The sequence below is a fragment of the Heptranchias perlo genome, chromosome 20 (genome assembly GCF_035084215.1).
Source record: "Heptranchias perlo isolate sHepPer1 chromosome 20, sHepPer1.hap1, whole genome shotgun sequence".
NCBI classification, from domain to species: domain Eukaryota; kingdom Metazoa; phylum Chordata; class Chondrichthyes; order Hexanchiformes; family Hexanchidae; genus Heptranchias; species Heptranchias perlo.
Genome location: NC_090344.1, coordinates 44,208,917 through 44,232,948, shown reverse-complemented (window position 1 = coordinate 44,232,948; position 24,032 = coordinate 44,208,917). Strand labels below are relative to the sequence as shown.

General features: G+C 42.3%; 1 protein-coding gene across 39 annotated transcripts in view; it reads right to left on the bottom strand.

Moving 5' to 3' along the window:
- The window catches only part of LOC137335779 (calcium/calmodulin-dependent protein kinase type II subunit beta), a 233,461-nt gene that overhangs the window by 50,606 nt on the left and 158,823 nt on the right, over positions 1–24,032 (bottom strand). For 22 of the 39 annotated variants that reach the window (XM_068001140.1, XM_068001159.1, XM_068001144.1 and 19 more), the window contains one exon: positions 20,479–20,519. In XM_068001140.1, the coding sequence (XP_067857241.1) occupies positions 20,479–20,519 (41 nt within the window). Of the gene's footprint in view, positions 1–4,510; positions 4,544–20,478; positions 20,520–24,032 lie in introns of all 39 variants that reach the window. The other 17 variants (XM_068001138.1, XM_068001148.1, XM_068001155.1 and 14 more) reach the window with 1 other exon arrangement.

Below are 24,032 nucleotides of genomic sequence, written 5' to 3'. Positions count from 1 at the left end.
AGGTGACGTAGCAGGGAGGAGGAGGCAGCGTTGCTCATTTGTTGAGCTTCCCTTTATCGGTCAAAAGTCAGTGGCGGGCACTGAGCAAAGGTTGGATTGCTTGCATATGGGGAGGGAGGAAGAGAAGTCAGAGGCCGAGTGGCCCTGGTTATTCCAGTGCAGCTCTGATCTGGGTTGTGCAGAGCAGCACTGCGAGAGGCCTGGGAGCTTCGATTCTGCCTTGCCTCCAAATGTCCTTTATTAGTCAGGGTGCTCCACTGAAGTCAAGGCTCCAGGCCACCTGGCAGCTGCCATCACTACCACAGCACGGGTTGAAAGTAGACTTCTGAGTTGGGGTTAGGGCAGACACTGCAGGAAAGCACACCAGGATTTTCCATCCAGTGGTCAAGGAACATCTAAAATCGATCTCTTAATTGCTGCTCATTGGTACAAACCATTGTTTCTATTAAAAAATCCTCATCTTATTGCACAAACTGTAGTACAATTTTAGAGTGGATAATTGTACTTGTTTCTAATTATCTAGCAGGCTGCATTTGAAGCTGCCTGGATTGCTGCAAGACTTGTGTCTCCCACCAGTAGTCTTGCGGTCATTCTTAGTCACTGATTTAAATTATTGGAAGGGAACCACCTTAGTTTATTCTGGATCTGAATGAGTTGTGGAAATAAAATATAGCCTCAAAAGGAAGCTATCAAACAAAGACATGTGTAAATGTTTAATACAGCAGCCCGCTTTGTAAATACATTTGTCATTCAGTGTGGTAAAGGTGAGAAGGACCTTTTTTTTATTCGTTCATGGGATGTGGGCATTGCTGGCAAGGCCAGCATTTATTGCCCATCCCTAATTGCCCTTGAGAAGGTGGTGGTGAGCCACCTTCTTGAACAACTGAGTGGCTTGCTGGGCCATTTCAGAGGGCGATTAAGAATTAACCACATTGCTGTGGGTCTGGAGTCACGTATAGGCCAGACCAGGTAAAGACAGCAGGTTTCCTTCCCTGAAGGGGATGAGTGAACCAGATGGGTTTTTACGACAATCTGGTAGTTTCATGGCCACCATTACTGACACTAGTTTTTTTAATTCCAGATTTTATTTAATTAATTGAATTTAAATTCCCCAGCTGCCATGGCAGGATTTGAACTCATGACTCCAGAATATCAGTCCAGGCCTCTGGATTACTAGTCCAGTAACATAACCACTATGCTACCGTACCCGATGGTACACTACTCGTCGAGCTCTTTCATCTCCCTGCACTCTTGCAGTGTTGGAATCGGGACTTATCTCTGCTCTCATTTCATGATCTCCCCTCTCATTTCACGATCTCCCAGGACCACAAAACTGTGCAACTCTTAGCCCCCGTCAGCTTCCCATCTTTCAACAGACAAGCTCAAGTCACCCCGGTCACTTCTACTCTTTAAGCCTGGTGGAACCCTACAACAATGATGATTGCTGAGGTGTCTCCATGAAAGATAAAATAAAATTTGCTCAACAACGAGGGACGCTCTGGGAATAGGGGGCAGTGGGGGGGGGGGGGGGGGGGGGAGAGGCGGGAGGCCCAGAGAATCCACGCATCAGTCCGCAGAAGAAGGAACATAGGAACAGCAGTAGGTCACTCGAGCCTGTTCCCCCATTCAGTTGATCATGACTGATCTGTATCTTAACTCCATCTACCCGCCTTAGCTCCGTAACCCGTAATACCCTTACTAAAGGGATCGAAACATTAAAATCTTTGTTTCAGAAAGGAACTGATCGGGTAGCCTGAACTTATTGGTCTTGTATTTTTGGGGTGGGGTGGGATAGGGAGTAAAAGTTCAAAAAAGTACTAAATTGTATTGCAGAGTAGAGTGTAGCTTTTAAGTTGTTTGATATATAATAAAATTACAAAGCGATATTGATAGATTAGGTGAATGGGCAAAACTGTGGCAAATGGAATTCAATGTAGACAAATGTGAGGTTATCCACTTTGGATCAAAGAAGGATAGAACAGGGTACTTTCTAAATGGTAAAAAGTTAAAAACAGTGGATGTCCAAAGGGACCTCGGGGTACAGGTACATAGATCATTGAAGTGTCATGAACAGGTGCAGAAAATAATCAATAAGGCTAATGGAATGCTGGCCTTTATATCTAGAGGACAAGAGTACAAGGGGGCAGAAGTTATGCTGCAGCTATACAAAACCCTGGTTAGACCGCACCTGGAGTACCGTGAGCAGTTCTGGGCACCGCACCTTCGGAAGGACATACTGGCTTTGGAGGGAGTGCAGCGTAGGTTTACTAGAATGATACCCGGACTTCAAGGGTTAAGTTACGATGAGAGATTACACAAATTGGGGTTGTATTCTCTGGCTTTGCGAAGGTTAAGGGGTGATCTGATCGAAGTTTATAAGATATTAAGGGGACCGGATAGGGTGGATAGAGAGAAACTATTTCCGCTGGTTGGGAATTCTAGGAGTAGGGGGCACAGTCTAAAAACTAGAGCCAGACCTTTCAGGAGCGAAATTAGAAAACATTTCTACACACAAAGGGTGGTAGAAGTTTGGAACTCTCTTCCGCAAATGGCAATTGATACTAGCTCAATTGATACCAGCTTAATTGCTAAATTTAAATCTGAGATAGATAGCTTTTTGGCAACCAAAGGTATTAAGGGATATGGGCCAAAGGCGAGTATATGGAGTTAGATCACAGATCAGGAATTAATCTTATCAAATGGCGGAGCAGGCACGAGGGGCTGAATGGCCTACTCCTGTTCCTATGTTCCTATGATATCACTCTACAAACAGTTTGAGCAGAAATATTCCAGCCCATCAAACCATATCTTCAGTATCAGAGATTGTATTAAAATTCACATCGACCAACCTGAATGACTGCACATTATCTCAACATTGCCATAGTTACTGCTCTGAGATACTGGAAATGAGGTACAGAAATCCAGTGGGCTTTGGTAACTAGGATCATTTCATTGTAATGCTCAAACATTAAGTGATAAATCACTGAATGCTTGTTGTATATGGTTCTATCTCTGGTCCCTTGATAGCACAGTCTGCCCTTAAGAGTTAAACAGTGCTAAAGAACATCTCTCTCCTCAATGATGAATAGCTACACTGTATCGCATCACATCCATCACTACTACCTATTAAAGCAATAACGAGTAACAAGGTGTGCATTTTAGTTACTGATGTGCTTAATATACACACAGTCACTTCATCATTAACATTAGATTTGCTTCTTTTAGGCAGAGGTATGTCTTAATAAGAAATCACTGTTTTGTGGCAAGATGATCCACATTAGTTAACAGTTGAGTCAGAGATTGGAGCCAGGGCTGCATCTCCTTATAGGAATACCAGCATCTTGCAAAATGATCATCTGTGATTCACATTACTTCAGCTTGACTCAATTGCCTCCAGCTCAGAAGGCTGTGGGTTCGAGCCCCACTCCATGTCTTGAGCACATAATCGAGGAAGGAGTGCTGCACATTATTGGATGAGACATGAAAAACGGATGTTCCGTCTGCCTGTTCAGGCGGATATTAAAGGTCTCACAGCACTATTCAAGAGAGCAGGGAGTTCTCCCCGATGTCCTGGCCAATATTTATCCCTCAGCCAACATCACTAAAACAGATCATCTGGTCATTATCACATTGTGGGACCTTGCTGTGCGCAAATTGGCTGCCGTGTTTCCTACATTACAACAGTGACTACACGTCAAAAGTACTGCACTGGCTATAAAGCGCTTTGGGACGCTGAGGTAGTGAAAGCCACTATATAAATGCAAGTCTTTTTCTTTTTATGATTTAATGGGGAGGGACATTTTTTGGCAACTCTGTGAATGTTTAACAAATTTATAATGCATTTTTGTGATATTTTAGGGGGCTGGGTTATGGCTCTGCAATTGCTCATGACTTCAGGTTATCTAAATCCTTGTACATCACCTTTAAAAAGTGGAGCGTAATTTTATGCAACAATCCTCATCATATGCCACATTCGTCGAGAATGCTTTGATAATTCTCTCCTGCTTACAGTTATTTCCTATTCATCGACAGCAACAAAATTCCAAAAATAAAATCAAATGTTAATACATAAACACAGTGTAATCAGGATGCAGAAAATCCGATCTAATCACTTGGCTGCTGCTTTTGTTACTTGCAATCAGTTGAATTATCTAACTAGTGAGGTTCTAATTCTGCCACCAAGTGCTGTGGTGATCCAGAAAGTACATTTTGAACCTTGCAAGTAGAAGCAAATGGAGAAGGAGAAGAAAGCAAGAGAGAGAAGGGAAGGAGGTGTTAGATCACAGTTCAGTGCTATTTACCAAGGAGGCTCTCTAACTGCTGTCAACATGCACAGACTTCAGTACTTTCTATTCCGATGGGGATTTAAGTAATGAAAAGTCGTAAACACACACAGATGACTCTGTCACCTCCTGGCAGAGAAGAAGTGGCGGGGGGGAGGGGGGGTGGGAGGGGAGAGAATAAATAAGATTAATGTGAAGTGAATTTGAAATTTCAAAAGTGTCCTCACCATTAATTGAACACTGGAACTTGACTTCCTTTTCTGAATAGAGAACCAATACGAGAAAAAGAAAAAAGAACAAGAAATGGTGACTTGTTGCACATGTGGCAGATTTCCTAACACCAGGTCCAGATCAGGTACACAATCCTAACGACTAATTCTCCGGGTCAGTGTTTTTTTTAAAAAGGACATTGCCGAGAAAACAAAATGTCTTGAAATCCTGAAAAAAGTGCAAATCATATGACTTAAACACAAGTATCAAGCTGCAGTATCCCTTTCTCTTAGGCTCAGTTTGGTTGCATTTCAAAGACTCAAAAGCAGAAAGTCTATCCAGTGAATGCTTTGGATCCTGGCCCCGTTGGGAAGTTTTTCCAATGTCTGCTTATGCTGGGATAGTTTTTGTCCCTACGCAGGAAAGGGGTGGCGATCCAGCATCTTGTTGTTTATAGATCTTGCACCTCCAGCCTGCTTAGTCATTGGAGAAAGGATGTTGTACATTCACCAAGTGGCTTACAGTTTGGTTTTTGGTAAGTCTCTCATTTTGGACTTCCCTCTCTGTGCTTGTTTCAAGTCATTTTGATCATTTTTTTTGGAAGATGTGAAGTGTCGGAATCTACTGGTCAAGAGGTGGGAGGCAGGGGAGTAATTTAGCTCTGCAAAATGTCTTTGCTTCTTGGCCACTGGCGAAAGGTACCAAGAGCAGCTTGTGAGGATGTCTACAGTTCAAGCTCTACCGCTGTCCTTTCTGACAAGAGAGGGCGGAGACTGAATACTGAAGACACAAGCCAGGGTTGAAGTGGGGTCCTGGCACCAAGAGTCCAAAAGAAGGTAAACAACAGGGATTAGAATACGGGACAGGAAAGAGCGTAAATGAGCCAAAAACAAAGTTGTGACAGGTGGACTGAGACCAGCTTGTCAACACAATTGCTTGACCACATATATTTGTTTGCAGTTCTTTATCAATAGCATTCTCTGTTCAATAGATAACATTGCCTGCATGTTTGAGAATGGGTAGCTTTGGGAAAAAAATGGGTGCTGTGATGGGGGAACCTGTGGGCTTCCATGGAAGGATGTACTAGATGAGACTGAATGCAGCCCTCATCTGTATTGATCCTGGTGATCTCTGTGAGGAGCTAATGCCATTATCAGATCATCCAGTCCGGTAACTGGACTTTCGCTTGGGTGCCTGACAACATAGCCAGGATTCATATCGTGACAGAGAGGGCAAGTGGAGAGTCGAGAACATCATTCTTTTATTGATTCAGGGCTAACAACAAAAGGGATGCTGCAGCTTTGTAGCATAAATTACAATTAATCGTAGAATAGAACAAAAAAAATTAGCGTTTTCCACCCTTTCATCAGCCCAGTGGATTTAAAATCAATCTCTTATGGAAGAAAACCTGTTGCTCTTTTTGATAACATTTCAATTTGAACGAATCCCCTGCATAAACATTTCACAGGCAGAATAACAAATCTAAATCCAATCTAATTGTGCAACAGGACGAGAAATCTAAAATTTGCAAATTTAAATTCTGATGCGACTCCATCAGGAGCCATTAACTGGGTGTCTGTACTGGTGAAAGGGTTCATTCCATACTCAGGTAGAATGCTCAAAGGAAGAGTTGTGAACATGCATACACTTTGGTATAAACTATGACATTGGTTGAGCTATTTTCAATCATGCATTTTACGTGAGACATCACTCATGGTCATTTTTAAACCTCTCTCTTCCCCCCAACCAAACCCCCCCAAAAAATGTTCCTAAATGGGACAATTCTTTCTTAACTTATTTCATGAATTTTTTATTTTACTATTTTCTTTCTTCCTCTCCTATTTCCTGTTTGATGTTGCCACTTTCCCCTTATTCCTACCCCTTTCGCCCGGGACCCATACCACAGCCATGGCTGATCCTTCGCCAGAAACAGCAGAAGACAACAGCGATGCAGCTTATTGTCCTGCCTCGGCCTCCCCCCTCCCTGCGAAACGCTCTATGCAGTACTTGGAGCGCTGTGATAGAACTCTCCCAACTGAGAAGGGAAGTTTGAAGTGTCGGGCAGTGTTTGGGTCTTGGGAGCCCAGCCGGGCCGCACTACATTTCTTTTTTCCTAAAACGCAATTTAAAAAAAAAATTATATAACACATTTTCTCTCTCATTTCTGACGTTTATTAAGTACGTTTCTTGATCTATTTGGTTTGCCTTTGTGTGCTCACCAACAAGAGGTGTGGCAGCATTGGGAGAATAGAACCTTTCATTTTCTCTTTTGCATCCAGTGACAGTACTTCAGATCTACATTAATGTGGTCTTTGAACATTCTACCCATTTGCAGTTCAAATAAAAGGAGAAAAAAAATGGAGTTTAAAAGCCTCAACGGAAATTGCAAATCTTTTAAATGGACCAAACTTCAAGTATTTCAAAGCTGTTAACACCTCAACCCAACTAACTCCTACAATGTTTCACTACACAAGGGCTGGATTTGCACGTTGCAGGGGTAGCCGAGCAATATTTTGTCACCTAAAAGTTTCTAATGGATAAATTTTTAAGATTGGTACCACTGATGTTTGTCTTCAAGAAGCTGAGGCGCCGAGCTGCTGACGTGTCCTACGTTTGCCTGGCAGGAGATTGGTCGTGAATGAGGTGCATGGGCCATATCTTTGTTCTGTTCTCTTCCCGTCCCAGCCACCCTACAAGTTTTCCAGGTGGGACAGGCCCCATCACAAAGCATACCAATGGACCAACACTCCTTGCTCAGCATTGGTAGATCAGAGTGTTAGGCAGCCACAAAATAGCTCTTTTAACAGGAAGGGAGGACCACTGTGCTGAGCTCTCCACATAACCTCCCCGTCCCCTATTTAAGAACAATCCAGTGCGTTTGTAAATACTTCATAACCCAGATATTATTGCTAGATCCTTTTGCATCTTGAAATAAAACAGGATTTAGTTCTTTTGCAGCTGTGTTCGCACTGAGTTACTAAATTCTGCACTGCACCACACCCTGATGCAGTCTTATTTCAAAGTAACTGTTCATCTAAGGGGATGGTTCACTATATATGTTCAACTGAGACTTGAATCTATAACTAGAAGTGAATTTGGGCTAAAACCCCCCCAAAAAGATGATCTAAATAGAATCCGTTCCCTTTGAGTGAGCAAAGGTTACACTTCTGTATCAAGGTCTGATTCTGAGATGCCAACAGACAATGTCTTGGGAGAGGTAGGACTTCTGTAGCAGCTTCAATCTTCCATACCAAATTCCCAATCTCAGATTTGTCTCTTGTTGCAATGTAGGTTGGATATGGTTTTGCCTCTTGAAGTTTACATTGGATATGGGTTTGCATCTTGTATATGTTGGATATGATTTTGCATCATCTTGTGGTGTAGAGTGGATATGGTTTTGCATCTTATCGTGTAGGGTGGATATGGTTTTGCATCTTGTTGTAATGTAGGTTGGATATGGTTTTCCACCTTGTTGTAATGTAGGTTGGATCAAAAGCAAAATTTTCAACTTCTTCCAGTTCTGACAAAGGGTCATCGATCTTAAATGTTAATTCTGTTTCTTTTTCCACAGATGCTGCTTCACTTGCTGAGTATTTCTAGCATTTTCTGTTTTTATTTGTGTCGGTTGGATATGGTTTTGCGCCTTGTAGTGCAGGTTGGATATGGTTTTGCACCTTGTAGTGTAGGTTGGATATGGTTTTGTACCTTGTGCAGGTTGGATATGGTTTTGCATCATGTGCAGGTTGGATATGGTTTTGCATCATGTGCAGGTTGGATATGGTTTTGCATCATGTGCAGGTTGGATATGGTTTTGCATCATGTGCAGGTTGGATATGGTTTTGCACCTTGCGTAGGTTGGATACGGTTTTGCATCTTGTTGAAATGTAGCTTTGATATGGTTTTGCATCTTGTTGTAATGTAGGTTGGATATGGTTTTGCATCTTGTTGTAATATAGGTTGGATATGGGTTTGCATCTTGTTGTAATATAGGTTGGATGTGGGTTTGCACTTTGTTGTAATATAGGTTGGATGTGGGTTTGCACTTTGTTGAAGCACAGGTTGGATATGCTTTGCATCTTGTTGTAATGTAGGTTGGATGTGGGTTTGCAGCTTGTCGAAGCTTGGTTGGATATGGGTTTGCATCTTGTTGTAATATAGGTTGGATTATGGGTTTGCAGCTTCCAGAGACTGGCAGCAGGGTAACGTTGAGAGAAATGTGTGAGTGGATAACTCTCCTACCCTTTTGCCCATGGATGGTGTGTGGAGTGAGGAAACTAATTAAAAAAGGGGTGGGTAAAGAGAAAAGTAACTGGTTCAAACAAGAATAAAAAATGGCTTCTAGGATAGGGGGCTGAGTGAGTGCAGGTGGCTTGGGCCAGGAACTATCACCAGAGCACTGAACTGGATCGTTGTGTTGCAGAAACATCTGGTCATGAGCCTATTTGGTAGAAATCAGAACTAAGAGTAAGGATCTGGATCAGGTACCCTGAACAATTGGTATTATCTAGGGGTCATACCTTTAGTTAAGTTTATCAATGTATTGTCAGGGTTAGCAGTTTGACTTGATTAATGCAAGTATTTCAGGAGGAGTATGATTTTCCTTGTGATTGCATCTTGAACACTAATTTCTGTTGGTACTCTTTACAGTATTTATTGTACCCACAGACCTCAGTCTCCTGACTTTTTAGAAATTACCAATTGCAATCTAATTATTTTGACAGGTGTCTAATTTATGCTTGGATTTTTAAAAAAAATCTTGGTTTCACCTGAAAATGTAGTTTTAATTTAGTATAGCATTGGCCTGAACAAACCCTGTGTTTGAGCAGAGTTGAACTGAAGGGGAAGGTTTTAAAAGGCTTAGCTTTGGCACGGAGTTGAATGGATCTTCAGTGACTTAAAGGAAACTAAACCAGATTGCAGACCTGAGATTTGTTTTCTCATCCTTGCCTGCTCTTTGGGGACAGGGATGGGGGGGCGGGGGTTATATCCATGAGCGCAGGGGGCTTGAATGAATAACCCTGTCATGATATGATGTTTCTCTTTGGTAGTCACTGCTAACAGCTCTGAAATACAGTCAACAAAGGCCCATGACAAGGGATGCTGAATTTACTAATGAACAACTGATATTCTTATTAGTGCTTGTGTGCAAAAAAAAAGCAAAATATATGCTTAAATACGACACTGCATGAGGGGATGATGGGAAACTGTGGTCAGCAATCTGCCTTTTAACCAGGAGTGCCGACTCTCCTCAGAATATTGTCGAGCCCGCCTGCACCTCAAATTGCACTCGTTCATTTTTACTCCGTTTAAAAGGTGCTACAACCTGCAGCAATTCTGCTCAAGAGAATTTTTTTTTTAGAACAATAGAAATTAATCTTCATTGAATATATATTGGGGTTGGAAAAACACCATCAAACATTTGAGTTGAAGGTTTTGATGATTCATTGCCTCACGAGCAACGACCATCCCATTGTTTGCCCAAAATCCAAATATGTCCTTTGTTATTTCACTTAAGTTCTGTTCATCACTTCACTTGTGAATTGGTGAAATTAAAACGTGGAGATGTTGGGGAAATTCCATGAGATCATCTTCAGATCTTCATGCATGATTCCGTGCATCACTAAACAGGACTGTTTGGGGTCCATAAACTTAGAAAGAAAAAAACCCGTTACCTGAAAGTGTTATAGTTTGGTTCTGATCTTGTACGTAGGCTTTATCAAATATGATCCCAAGTCTATTAATAGCTTATGATATTAGTTCCCAAAATCTAGATTAAGGCAGATATATTTGTTGTAAGTTCTTGCATCTTTATGTCCTGCCCCATTGATTCCAATTGTAATTTGAAAGACTTTAGTTAATGTGTAAGTGCCTACCGTGAGCTATAATTATTTTAAGTACATTTGGGAAAAATACCCCACCCTTCTTGTTTTTCTCTGCTCCCTCAAGTCTCTTCCCTCACCATGTGCCATTCTCTAGCTGATTGAGCCAGTGAGTGATCTTCCCCAAAGGCAATGCTCCTCTTGAAGTGAATATCGGAAGGCATGTGAGGAGCTCGGGTTGGCTTGGCTCCTGAATATCACTGTGCCAACCTGAAGACCCAGTTTTTGCTTGGATGAGAAAAGAAACTCACCATCAGGGGAAATGGAAATGGAAACAAAGGGCTTGAGGCAACAGTGTTGTTCGTTGGGGCTCTACTAACACGAGTTAAAGAGCTGCGATATTTAACATGAAGTGGGTCTGTAATCGTTATGGTACCTGTGACAGATCATCTCAACTCTGAAACATTTTCTAAACAGGAGACACATCAGTTCACGAGGTAAACAAGCCAATTTGTCTTTATTTAACCACATTCTTCAATTGAGATTTTAGAGCTTTTAGTGGCTGATTCAAAGTTAGTTAGATCACCTCACCTTTCTGAGCTGTTGCTTCTTTACCACACATCTGAATTTCAATTAATTGTGAATAAGCAACGTTAGAAAAATCACCAAGCAAAAGATGACTTGGAATTTGTGTCCTCTGGTTACCGACCCTCCTATCATCGGAACAGTTTCTCCTTTTTTACTGTTAACTGCTCATAATTTTGAACACCTCTATTAAATCTCGCCTTAACCTTCTCTGCTCTAAGGAGAACAGTCCCAGCTTCTTCAGTCTCTCCACATAACTGAAGTCCCTCATCTCTCACTTTCTGCTTTTTTGGCATCTGGCTGAAAAGCAGGAAAGCCGGGGGCCTGGGAGGAGGCCAGCTACTTGGCTGAGATTGGGCTTTTACCTGGGAAGATATAAGGGGGAGGAGGGGGAAACATAACTTCATAAAAGAGGATACTGTACTCAAAAGGATAAACAACTTAATCCACGTTGGTGAACACGTGGCTTTCTCAGAGTGGTGTCGACAACAGAATAACATTCTGCTGAGAAGTTGTCAAATGGGCCCTTGACTATTTCAAAAACCCATTCTTCTGTAACTATCCTCACACATTTGGTGAAAGCCACTGGGAATAATAATAAAAAAACACCCTCTTCCTAAAGGCTACAGCTTTCATTGTTTTGCTGTTGCCATGTCTGACATTCTCACCAACTTTGCTGCGAGGTAAAACTCACCAGAAATATACCTCAATTCCCCCAACCCAGACAGTAAAAATGCCAGTGCAGCCATTATAGGTGCAAGCTGATTATTTATAAAAACCCAACTTCTCTGCTAAGGTATCGTCATAGCAAGGTGCATGTTCCTGTCGAAGCCAAAGATGCTGGTTGGGGTACCTCAGACCTCTCAGTACACAATTTGACAGATTCAGTTTTTAGACCCAGAATGCATGTCCACTCAGTTTTCCCATCATCCCTCCAGCAGACCAACCAATGGGATAGCGAAACACAGCTTGGTTAGACTAATGGCAAAATTAACAAAACAAAAGGAAGGGGACAGTACAGGGGCAGAGTGCTGTCGAAAGGAAGCAAGAGAGAAACCAAGACTAGGTAGAATGTAAAAACCCCTACCACACAGATGAACAATACTGTGCCCTTAACAGTTGTTTTTTTCCCTCCCTGTATCTCCAAGCAAAAAACAAACAAATAATCCTAGTAACAAAATGGATGACCAAAGGACTTGTTCAATAAGGGTTTTATGTAAAGGATAGAAGTTCATGCAGAATTTAAGGATGGACCTGAATGTTGCAGTGTGTACCTTTATGACTCTCTCTGTGCTTCCATATGGGATTGCTGCTGTGTTTTGTGTTAACGTTACACTTCTCTGAAACCAGTCACGGCAGCATTAGTGTCATTAATGTATTCTGCACGCCAGGGATGAATCCACAGTTGTTAAACGGGGCACTTTGGAGGTGTCCCCTTTTGTCCCTCACCTTTGCACCCCCAACCCCCCAATTTTCTTCTACAAAGTAATTTATCCCCTTTAACTCCTTCCATGCCAATCTTGTGCAAGAGGAGAGGCAGACCCGCTCCGAAAGGTGAGGAGAGCATCTTGAATCGACTTGCCCTCCCCTCCACCTTCCTTTCCCTCTCTCTCTGTGGGGAAAGCATCTCGCCTCCGCTGTGATCCTTTCACCTCACAAAATCGGCAATCGAGGGTGCGAATTTGTACCTGGGTCACACTCATAGCACACCCTTCACATCCGCTGCACACCTTCACTGTCAGGTAATGATGGCTGACACAGAGGTGAGCAATGAATCAATTTTCAATGCTCAGGACATTTCTAATAGTTCAATTAAGGATTGAGGAAATGCCCAGGCTGTTCTGGCACAGCTCAGAGATCATCCATAAATGTACAGAATTTAAAGGAAGGTGCACAGAAGAAACTGAAGTCAAATCGAGGGAAGGAAAACCAAATCATGTTCAACTGGCATCGGATTAAAAGTTTAAAGAAATAAGAAGTACTGAGTGGATTAATCCCTCGAAGCAGATATTCTGGAAAATACTCTCAATAAAACATATACAAATGATTAAACCATTCCTGCTTTTTGAGAAAGAAAAGGACAATATCAATTAAAAAAACGTTTCTGGATCAAACAGAGCACAGTCTCCTTCACATTATAGTTACTGTGCTGAGTTCAGGAGTAAGTTAAGGAGTGTAATGTTTCTGTTGAATGCTCATTGTTGAGTGTGGCACATTGTACATAAAGATCAGGGAAGTGACAGACAGCAATGCCAATTCAATCTCATTCAATATTATCTAAGGGGCACAAGTGAACTCAGGCAAGGCGAGGATACAGTTCAACAATGGTTTAGAGAAGGCATAGGACGGAAGTGGAAGATGGGAGGCCCAGTAAATACATTGCAGAGGTTCTGAGATGTTCCAGCATTTGCAAATGAAGTGCAAATGGGGAATGGTTGTACCTCCCCAGGAATCACAGCACAGTTAATACTTTACAGTGGAAACCTGCAACATGCAAAATGTTAGAAGGAGTACGGTGCTGTGCTATTTCAAAAACCTGTGAATAAAATGGTACTGCTGGTCATAATAGTCTTAACTCCTTACACTGTGAACACTTAAATGCATAAAAGTGCTTTGCACAGATATTATGCATTCTAAAAGGTACTACATCATCCAGGCTTCTCTCGGCTTCTGAGCCAGAAACTTGTGTTTGCCAACAGTGTAATTTAGTTAGAGTATTGCATAAGGTGGTGGAAGATATGGGTAAACACAACAATTGCAACCATTTTTAGCAGAGTTCGAGAAGCACAGCTCACTTGGAAAAAAAACCCCAATGGCTCCCTGGGTCAGTGCACAGACTGGTGTAGTACAGAGCCATACAGACCAGGAAGCTCCCAAGTTGGGTTGGCTGATCACAACTGGGATCTATAAATGGCCTTAGCATTGGATTAGAGAGTAGAAAATCAGCCAGGATTCACACTCTTGATCACTACCCCAACTGGTCAAAGACAGAGTAGGGCTTAGGAATAAGTAGCCCATGAAGGAGGCACTGGAGGGCCGATGGAACTGTACCTCGTCAGTCAGCTCTTTCAGGACAGGGCAACGGAATTATTGTACTTTTCAATCTTCTCCTCCCCTTCCCACGAATAATCTTTACTGGAGCTTTGGGAAGAAAAATCATGGCAGGTTTGTATTTCTGCCATCCCGGTAATGACCCTTTGTTATAGTAGCAGCACGTGCAATCTGTGCTGTCACACCAACCTATCCTCGTTGGATGATGTACCTCCTCATTCACACTTTTCCACAGCTATAATAACCTCTATTGGGCCAATATGACGACACAGAGACAGAGGAGTCCATGCTACACCAGTAAGAGATATCACATCTTTACGGATTTCTTTTTCTCCACCTTGGATCCAAATACTCATGGAAGTTCCAATCAATGTTATAATCATTCACTTCTTGAACCCAAATACCAATTTCTTAATACCATGGTCTAGCTCATCAAATCAAATTGATAGTTAAAAATTAACTGTTATGGGGAGGGAATGTGACAGAACTTGCTGTACTGCTGTCCAAATTACATGACCAAAACCCTATTGGGCAGTATAACGAAGGGCTGTAGCAATAACACACAATATATAGACTTTTAAAAATTACCATGACATAATATTCACAGAAACATCTTGAATCTACCACAAATGCCAGTGGGGCCTCGCATAATACAGTAATTATCAGCTGTGTCACGATTTGTTGACGGAGGCTATTAAAACTAAAAGCTTGATTACTTGGTTTGACCATGCGGGAGTTGACGTTTCTACAGCAGATTAAGGGTCTTGCCTGTCGTTTTCTATGTAAATCGCCAAAACAAGAGAGTCCAACCTCTACTACAAATACGAGGCCAACATGGACTACGTTAATGTCAATAAGCTCCTTCGCTGACTAATTTGCATTTTCCATCGAGACCAGTGAGGCCTAATCCAATGTGTTGAATCAACTGATTGGTTTTATGATCTACTATACGTGCTAATGTTTCCTCCATTTCTAAACTTCTGAAATATCCCAGAGTATTCTTACACTTCTGAAGCATAGGCGGAATCTATTAATGTAACTAATGCTATCCAGGTTAAAATCACAGTTTTCTGAAGCACTTGTGCTTTCACATCTTTTGTCAGCCATCATGATCCCACTGGGAGGGAGCTGGTTGCTTAGTTGGAGATGGGCAATTGCTCGTCCATTGACATTCCCGGGGTCTGGCTTATTGGAACAACAAATAATAGAGCACAGGGCAGTTCCAATTGTTCAGAATCTGATAACTGCTTGTCTTTGCTTCTCAAATTGGGCATTTAGCTCCTTTAATATCATTAGAAGTTATTAAAACTAATTTTTCCCTATTGCTCAATACATCTATAATAAATCGAGTAAAGAATTCTGCAAAACCTTCAGTTGTCTGAGATTAATTCTGTTTTTAAATTTTGGCAACCCCTTAAAAGGCTTGCATCAGTGCCCATGAATATTTTATTTCTTTGGATCTTTCTTGTGTATATATATATATATATATATATATATAAGTGTTAATTCCTAATGTTTAAAATAATGGACAAGTAGATGTTTTTTTGGAAAGAAGCTCCTTTAATGTACACTTCTCTTTCGTGGAGTGTTGGTGGTGAGGTTTATACAAGAGCCTGCTCACTGCTTGGAATACGACTACCTGTACGTGTGGTCCCACTCTTGTCTTCGGAGGCCAAGTGGGATTTATTACTATGTCTTGTACCCAAGAAAGATTTACCAGAAATACACAACAACTCAGTCCCAGCCAGAACAAACGCAGAGTGTTTCATATATGCACAGTACTACTCATGTTTGAGCGGCAGTAGGTCGAAAATGTTGAGAATTTTGTATTCATGCCCAGTTTTTCAACAACATTTTTGACGGAAGGAGTTTTGGTCCATAGAGTTTTGGAAGCATCAGTATCTTTCTGTCTTATGTCCAGAGGACCCAACAAAACCAGAAAGATCAAGCGAGAGCACTTCCCTTTCCCAGTCCTTCCCCTTCCCCCACGAATGGCCTTGGGCACACATTGTGGGCACTCTATTGCCTGCCAGTTAAGTTACAAAACATACAGTCGCCTTTCAATAAACCAACCCGTCCTTCCACTCTGCCATCACGAGTTTCACTCGTGGCTTGCTTCTTTCCACTCAGTGCCACCACTGAAGATGTTGGTTGGTCATTTTATAAGTGGGCGGGGGCAGAAGGGAGATAGAAGAATGTGTGCATGTATGTTGGGGAGGGAAGGTGACTGAACTTGTTAAGACTGCTGGCAAAATTGTATTGACCAAAACCTTATTGGACAGCATGACGAAGGACTGTAGCAACAACACACAAGAGTATTGTGCTCAGTTCTTCATTATTCAAAGTTCAGCAGTAGTAAGTAACATTACTGCATTAAACCTTCAGGTCCTACGCTACTTTTCACCTACAAATCACCCTGTATCTGTGTCTTGCCTGCTCAACTTCACTCACCAATCTGGTCTTATATCAGCAACAATAGTTCTAAACCAATAGTAAATAACTGCACAATATGTAATGTGAACAGCAGGTATCTGGCAGTCAAAGCAAAGTAGTTATTCAATCTGCCGATGATGAACCAGGTCACCACACTTGCTCGTTTCAATCATTGCCTTATAATTCCCTTCCAACCACGTACAGTCCGATATTTACTCACAAAAGGTGTTGATAAGATTATGATAAAAAGAAAATCGGAAACTGAAATAAAAAGGTCCACCAGGATCTGTAAAGAAAAAAGGCGTTAGCCTTTCTGGCAGAAGCTCTTTGTCAGAGTTGAGTTCCGTTACAAGGTCCTACACATGAAACTTCTCTTACAAGTACTGACATACCTGATGTGCATTCTCAGTCAATAAACTAAACTCAGATTGTTTTATTTTTAGCACACTTTAGCTGCTTCACGCAAGTTATGTGAAATGGACTCTCTCGCCTGACAAACTGTGGATTACATACTCTTCACGCAAGACCCAGTCATCTGGTAAAATTGCAAAAAAAAGGTTTTCACGTGGGAAGAAAAAGCCATGAATTCTGTACAACCAGGGACATTAACTTGGGAAATGTACCCTACTTCATGGAAAGGACTGAATTCTGAACAGAAAAAAAATGGGAATGGGTGAAATCAATAATTTTGGAATTCTAGCTTTTTTCCACATCCTCTTATCACCATTCCCCACCCCAACATTTTCAACTCCCATTAAACCTTAGTTGCACTCTCTCACTTATTATTTCCTTTCCAATATTAAAATAAGGTCCTGTACAGCAGAGTAATAAAAGCTATTAATGTATTTCGATATTTTTGTCACAATATTCCTATTTTGGGGATGATTTGGGGTTTAAAGGCTGGATGATATTCCATTATTCCAAAGTGCTCTCAAGCCCCTCGGTGGACATCAACAGGAAGAAGTAGTCAGATCGTTTGTGTTGTTCAACCAGAATTGTCAAGTTAGCCCTTTCAATGCCCTACCAATACTGAAAAGTCCATGGAACATCACAGAAAGCGCTGTGCAAATTTTAAAAACTTGCGCGAACTGGATAATATTATTGGTACGTGAGGCTTGAGTACTTTTGATGGAAAGAACTCAAACTCGCGACCTGGACCACCACAAGGGCAGCAAGCGCACGGGAACACCACCACCTCCAAGTCTCACACCGTCCTGACTTGGAAATATATCACTGCTCCTTTATGGTCGCGGGGTCAAAATCCTGGAACTCCCTACCAAACAGCACTGTGGGAGTACTTCCACCACACGGACTGCATTTATCACCACCATCTTCTCAAAGGTAACCAGGGATGGGCAATAAATGCTTGGGTTGCTCACGATGCCCTCACCTCGAGAATGAATAAAAACCAAAGAGGAGCCTGTAAACCTCTCAATAGTATGGAAGGACACTGGCACTCAATTATAGCACTGAAAGAGTTAACTTGGTCAACTTCTGGGTGATTGGTGCAGTTAAAATCACATTTGTTGCAAAGCAACAGCAACTACTGTGCCATCCAAGCATGTCCTGTCTCCGCTCATGACGTCAAAATGGAACAATTAGGGATCTTGGAACTGAACAGGTTAATGGCCCCTACTGTGATTGATCTGTTTGACTGCATCGTGGTGATGGGATCGGAACCAAAAGCTGGTAGCAGTGAGGCCGAGGTGGATACAATGATTGAATTTCTCTTACCCCAGTGCTACCCCCAATTAATGAAGAAAGACCAGGCTGACAAGAGATTGTGGTCTCACATACAATTGAAGTCCCAGCAGACAAATTCTGCAGTTTACGCCGAAACAATGTACATATTTGACCACACAAAATCTTGCTATCTCTGCTTTCTGAACAGGTCTCGCTAGGCCAAGTATCAGGGGCTGGCTCAAACACTCCCAAGTTCCTGCCACTCTCACTCTTTGGACAGGAGGTGATTGATAGTGGACCAGCAGCCATGCTTGGTCCATTATGATGTCCATCTTGTGTAGTGAGAAAACTGGCCTGTGTGGGGTGCCTCCCTACAGTAGCACGAATCAAATCTGCTACGAAGCGGAGACAAAAGCTGCATTCCACTGCTCCATGATGTAGTATATTGGTGCCAACTCGTATGAATTTGAGATCTCTCTCTTTGGAACGTACTAATTTCACCGTCCAGTTCCATTTATACAAAGGAGTTGGTCGTGGAAGATGAAAAAGCATTGCAACTTGCTTTTAAAGCAACTCTTTATAAAATTACATAAATCCTTGATAAAAGCATGAATCCTTTTAATGCACAACTGTCTCCTCCCACCCCCACTTTCACATACCTGCTTCACCCTCCCTTCTCAAATAAAACAGGCCTCAATGCAAACCAATCACGTTTGTGAGTAGGCTGCTCAACTTGACTACCTATGCCCTACATTTTCCGATTGACAGCAAATTCAGGGGATGTTGGAAGTAGCAACAAGTGTAAATACAGTAGAATCCAATTGGTAGCTTGAGTTTAACAGACACTAAAGGGGAAACGACCAGGTCTTTACACTCAAAAACATAATATCCATATTTATTCCATAAAATGCTTTGGACAATACCAGCCACGAGTGGGTGGTGCCATGAAATGTGCCCGATTGGTACGATGAGCTAAAACAAAAAACAAGAACCAACAGAGTCGGACACGGTTATGAGCCAGTGACGATATTGGAAATGAGTGACGGTAAAAGAGACAATGGTTCCCTCTATCATAACAGCCATTTAAATGTCACACCACAAAAAGCTGAAAAATTTCTCAAGGTGCGGCAGGTAAATTTTGCTTCCAAACAGAACGAAAAACCTTCGCAGCTGTATTCGCAGCAAATGTAATTATTAATTTAAATTGCCCAGTTGGCAATGACACAGACAGATGATACAACTGGTCTCTGGCCAGTTGTACGATTTGATTACTTAGTGGCACTGTCTGCTTGTCTTGAGATTATTTGTGTTGGCAGAGACAAGAGCATTGGGCTTCACAGCAAGGGCTAGGTTCAAACCTAAGCTTTCACACTCATCAAAACTCAACCACCCTCTCGGGGTAGCGCGCTTGGAGATTCTTGCCGTACCTCTTTGTGGTGGTAGCTGGGCATTTCAAGGGTGTCGGGGATTATCAGTGAGGCTCATCTCACTGTGTCAAGCCCCTCCTCCATTATAAATGCCCGTTGACTTCCGTCGAAGGGTGGTCTGCACCTAGACCCCATGCTGCCCTTCCAGCTGAAGGATCATTAAGTGAGGGCAGTACAAGAGAAGTTAAAAAACAAAACAAACTGCCTCGTTACAACTGGACTCTACCTGAAGACAATGCTACTTTGGCTCATTTTATACAGTCAGCATCATTCTTCAGAGGAAACCAAAGACCCTACACTATTGGCTTCAATCGCCTGGCAGTCATGGGAAAAAAAAACTTCAGCAACTCTGACTTCAACTGAATCCCAACAGCTTTGACCCACACTACCTATCTTGGCACGATTGTGTGGAACTGGTTTTGTATTGTGGTTGTCCTCATGCATGACAGAGCACCACTAATCATTGCTGAAACATGCTTGGATATTAATCAAACTGTATGCATCTTCTCAGTGCTGGATGCATGACATTGTTTGTGTGGCTGGGGTGGGGAGGGGAGGGGAGGGGGAGGGGGAGGGAGGATGAGGAAAGAGGATTGTGGGGGGCATACAATAGGAAAAAGAAAAGCAATTGTTGTCAAATAAATGCAAGGACTGTGTCAACTTAAAGCCTCTGGTTTGAAGCTCTACCCATTCATTTTTCCCTGGGTTAGATATCGCTAAGTGTCTTGCCCAAAGACACACGGTACATGTTGACGCACTGCGGCTGCCCGTTTCGTAGCTGTATTTTCTACCAATTTGCAGGTCATACTTCCAAACATCATGCACAATTTCTGGGTTTTTGTTCTTAAAAGCTCCCTTTGTATTGTTCAACTGTGATAGCAGGCACTAACAGAAGCCAGAAAATGCAAACAAAAGATAAAAATAAAAGCAAAAAGGGCCGACCGACCGTGAAGAGGAGGAAAGATAGAAGTTGAGCTGGAAACCTACCTTTACTCCATCGACCTTCTTGTTTAGTAAACTTTTGGCTGCTGTATTTTGGAAAGAAAAGAAAAGAAAATTACTTTCCTATCTCAGTTTGCAGACTAGAGACACAATTCCCCTGTCAGGGTATAATAAAGCTGTCACCATTTGCATTAGTAGGTGATGACATTGCTGCAACCACTGCAAACTCAACACACTGTCAAAGACAAGTCAACCAGCCAGGGCATAACAGAAGCTAGATGACATTCGTAGGGCAGACAGGGTCTTTGACTCACCTGATTTTTCCTGCAACTCACATGGGTCCAACAGTTGCCCACTACGGCTGCACACACCACTTTAAACACCACGTGAGTCCCTCCAGGACAAATGGCCTTAGCTGCCCTGGTGCTTCTGGAACCCTTGCTTGTTGAGAGTTCCACCCCACCTCACCAAAAAACTGGACTCAGGAAGCATTTGCAAGCCATATAGCATGAGGGTTATGAATCCACAAGCTCACCGATAAAAGGGAAGACCATTGAAGGGGTCTTCATATTTGGTTCACCCACATGGTCTTGCTCCATCATTTCTCCCCCTCGTTAACATTACTCTTGCATATTTAAATGAGGTTGTTCAAGGTAATCCCAACTGTTCTGTCACAGTTTTATTTATCGGATACTGATGGTGCGATTCCCTTTAAAGAAGTAGTAAATTATGGAACAAAAATTTGGATTACATATAAACATCACATCCGTACAATCAGATCAATGCACATACTGTATTGACCTGTAACACCATTCTAGTTCTACCCAAGAGATTCTAACCCATTCCTTTGCAAACTCTTGCACAATTCTCTGTAAGACTACGGACTTTAGTGGTGCAATGGGAACCTCTCAATACAGTCATTTTAAAAACAAGTGTACAAATGGGTAATTTATCTGTCACTAAGTGCAAAGGAAGTATGCCAATCATCCTTCCCGGAGACACTGTAGCCATTCAATCACCACAAAATGTTGGCTTTTTGTCAAGTATCTCTTAACTAAATCGCTATCTTCGTGTTCTGCAAACTTTCACAAGACTGAGACTGGGAGAAACTGGCGATTGCATCTTTTTCAAGTTCAAAGCGCAATGATGAATTTATTATCCACACTACACTACACCACATGAGAATGGATAGGAAGGGCCTATTTCCCTTTGTGGAGGGGTCAATAACCAGGGGGCATAGATTTAAAGTGATTGGTAGACGGATTAGAGCAGAAATGAGGACATTTTTTTTCACCCAGAGGGTGGTGGGGGTCTGGAACTCACTGCCTGAGAGGGTGGTAGAGGCAGAAACCCTCAACTCATTAAAAAAAATACCTGGATGTGCATCTGGACAACCGTGATCTGCAAGGCTACGGACCAAATGCGTGAAAGTGGGATTAGGCTGGGTAGCTCGTTTCTCAGCTGGCGCGGACACGATGGGCCGAATGGCCTCCTTCTGTGCCGTAAATTTTCTCTGATTCAATAACCTTCCAAGGACAATTTATTCAGCTTTGTTTTTCTTAAAATACAGCTGATTTCTTATCTAGCAAACCTTAATCTGCGAGTCGGAAAACCTACCCCCAAGACTGACAGCTGATTTTGTGGTAGGTCCAGGCTGAAAAGGACTAATTCAGTACAACATCCTGGGAGAGCCATGTGCCACAAATCGTATTCTGTGACACACTCGGGACGGGACCTGTCTACTCTGTGGTGAACTACCTGGGATCTTGTTGACTTTACTGTTGAAACTTAAAAGAATGGCTGCAAGCTCTCAGAGCAGTGTCTTCAAACCAAAGTCTTCCTGCAGCGGGTGTGAGATGAAAAACTGTCCCACTAACACAAAGGTCTGTAGTTCAACTAACCCATTGTTATTTCTCAAAATAAATCTAGCGGAACCCCCCCCCACCACACTACAAACTTTCCTTTATATATCCAATAATCACCTTGCAGTGGGATTATAATGGACATAATTTGCTTTGCTCAGGTTTTTAGCAAGGTCAGTTGGTTCCACTTCAAACCTGGGAGGAAGATGATCCCTGTTGACATTCTGTGAGCGTGCATATAAAGCACTCGTTCAAAATTTTCCTACAAATAGTTAACAAATACGTTCTTTTCTCATGGCTATCTCTTGATGAATTGTCAATTCGCATTTTCAATTTGGATATTCCTAAACTTGCGACCTCCACCACCGAGAAGGACAAGGGCAGCAGGTGTATGTGAACACCATCACCTCCAAGTGACACACGATCCTGATTTCTGCATTTATCGCTGGTCCTTCATTGTCACTGAGTCAAAATGCTGGAACAGCACTGTGGCAGTACCTTCACCACCTCCAAGTTCCCCTTCAAGTCACGCACCATTCTGACGTGGACATGTATCACCGTTCCTTCATCATCGCTGGGTCAAAATCCTGAAACTTCCTGCCTAACAGCACTGTGGGGGCACGTCCACCGCTTGGACTGCAGATGTTCAAGAAGGTGGCTCACCACCACCTTCTCAAGGGCAAAGGGGATGGGCAATAAATACTGGCCTTGCTAACGACGCCCATAGCCCGAGAAAGAATTTTAAAAATGGTTGAACCATTGCAAAAATGCAACAGTGCCTTTTCCACTGGCCGTTTCTGCTTGATGCATTTAGTGGAGTTGTTCACCGCCGCATGCAAAAATGGTCAACAGATCCCAGCTGGGATGTTTTTGGGTTCGGGTTCCACAGCTGCTACACGCTGTGGACCTTAATGTCAACTGCAATCATCTGCACCTTCCCTGAAACTGGCCCCAAAGATCAATGCTACAAAAGCACAGAAATGGGGCATAAATCGCACTCCCTTCACAAAACTTTGAGACTCAAGATTTACACTTATGCCACTGCTACTGATAAATGTAAGGAATCTGAGCCTGGAGCCCATTCAGACAGGCAGGCAGTAAGAGGCTGGATGTCCCCCGCTGTCATATGAAAGATTAGCCATCCATTGGACATTTGGATCAACAGCTAAATCCAACACTGTACACAGGCGTTTAAACAGAAGGCTATAACTGTGTGGCTAATGTCCGGTTCCGTACAGTTCTTGTGGACTGGGTAATTAATTGTTGATAAAAACTCGAGCTTTGACTAAATTCAGAATTCCAAGGTTTAAACACATCGAAAGCTTCAGCTTTTCTTTAAAAATCAGACCGGATCACATCACATGAACTGTGGCGCTATTTTACTGCGTGATTTGAGCTGCATCGATGCTGGGTTTGATTTTGTTACGTGTTAATAGAAACTAGGCAATAAGCCCCAGTCCCAGTGTGAGTCCACAATACAACACTGTGCATTCATATGCACATACTCAGTCATTGTGGTTAAGGGTTAAATGTCTTCAAGTGTCAAGAATGTTGCTCTACATCTTCAAACTAACTATTGCAAAACCAAATTGAAGGACAATTTCAAAGTCTAATTCAGATAGGCCTCCTTCCCCATGAAGAAAGGAGAGCACATTTTTAGAAACCTTAAAAACTTCAAACTAAACCCAACAGATCTTAAATGATGTGTTGCTCCCATTGTACACATCAGTTAAGGCA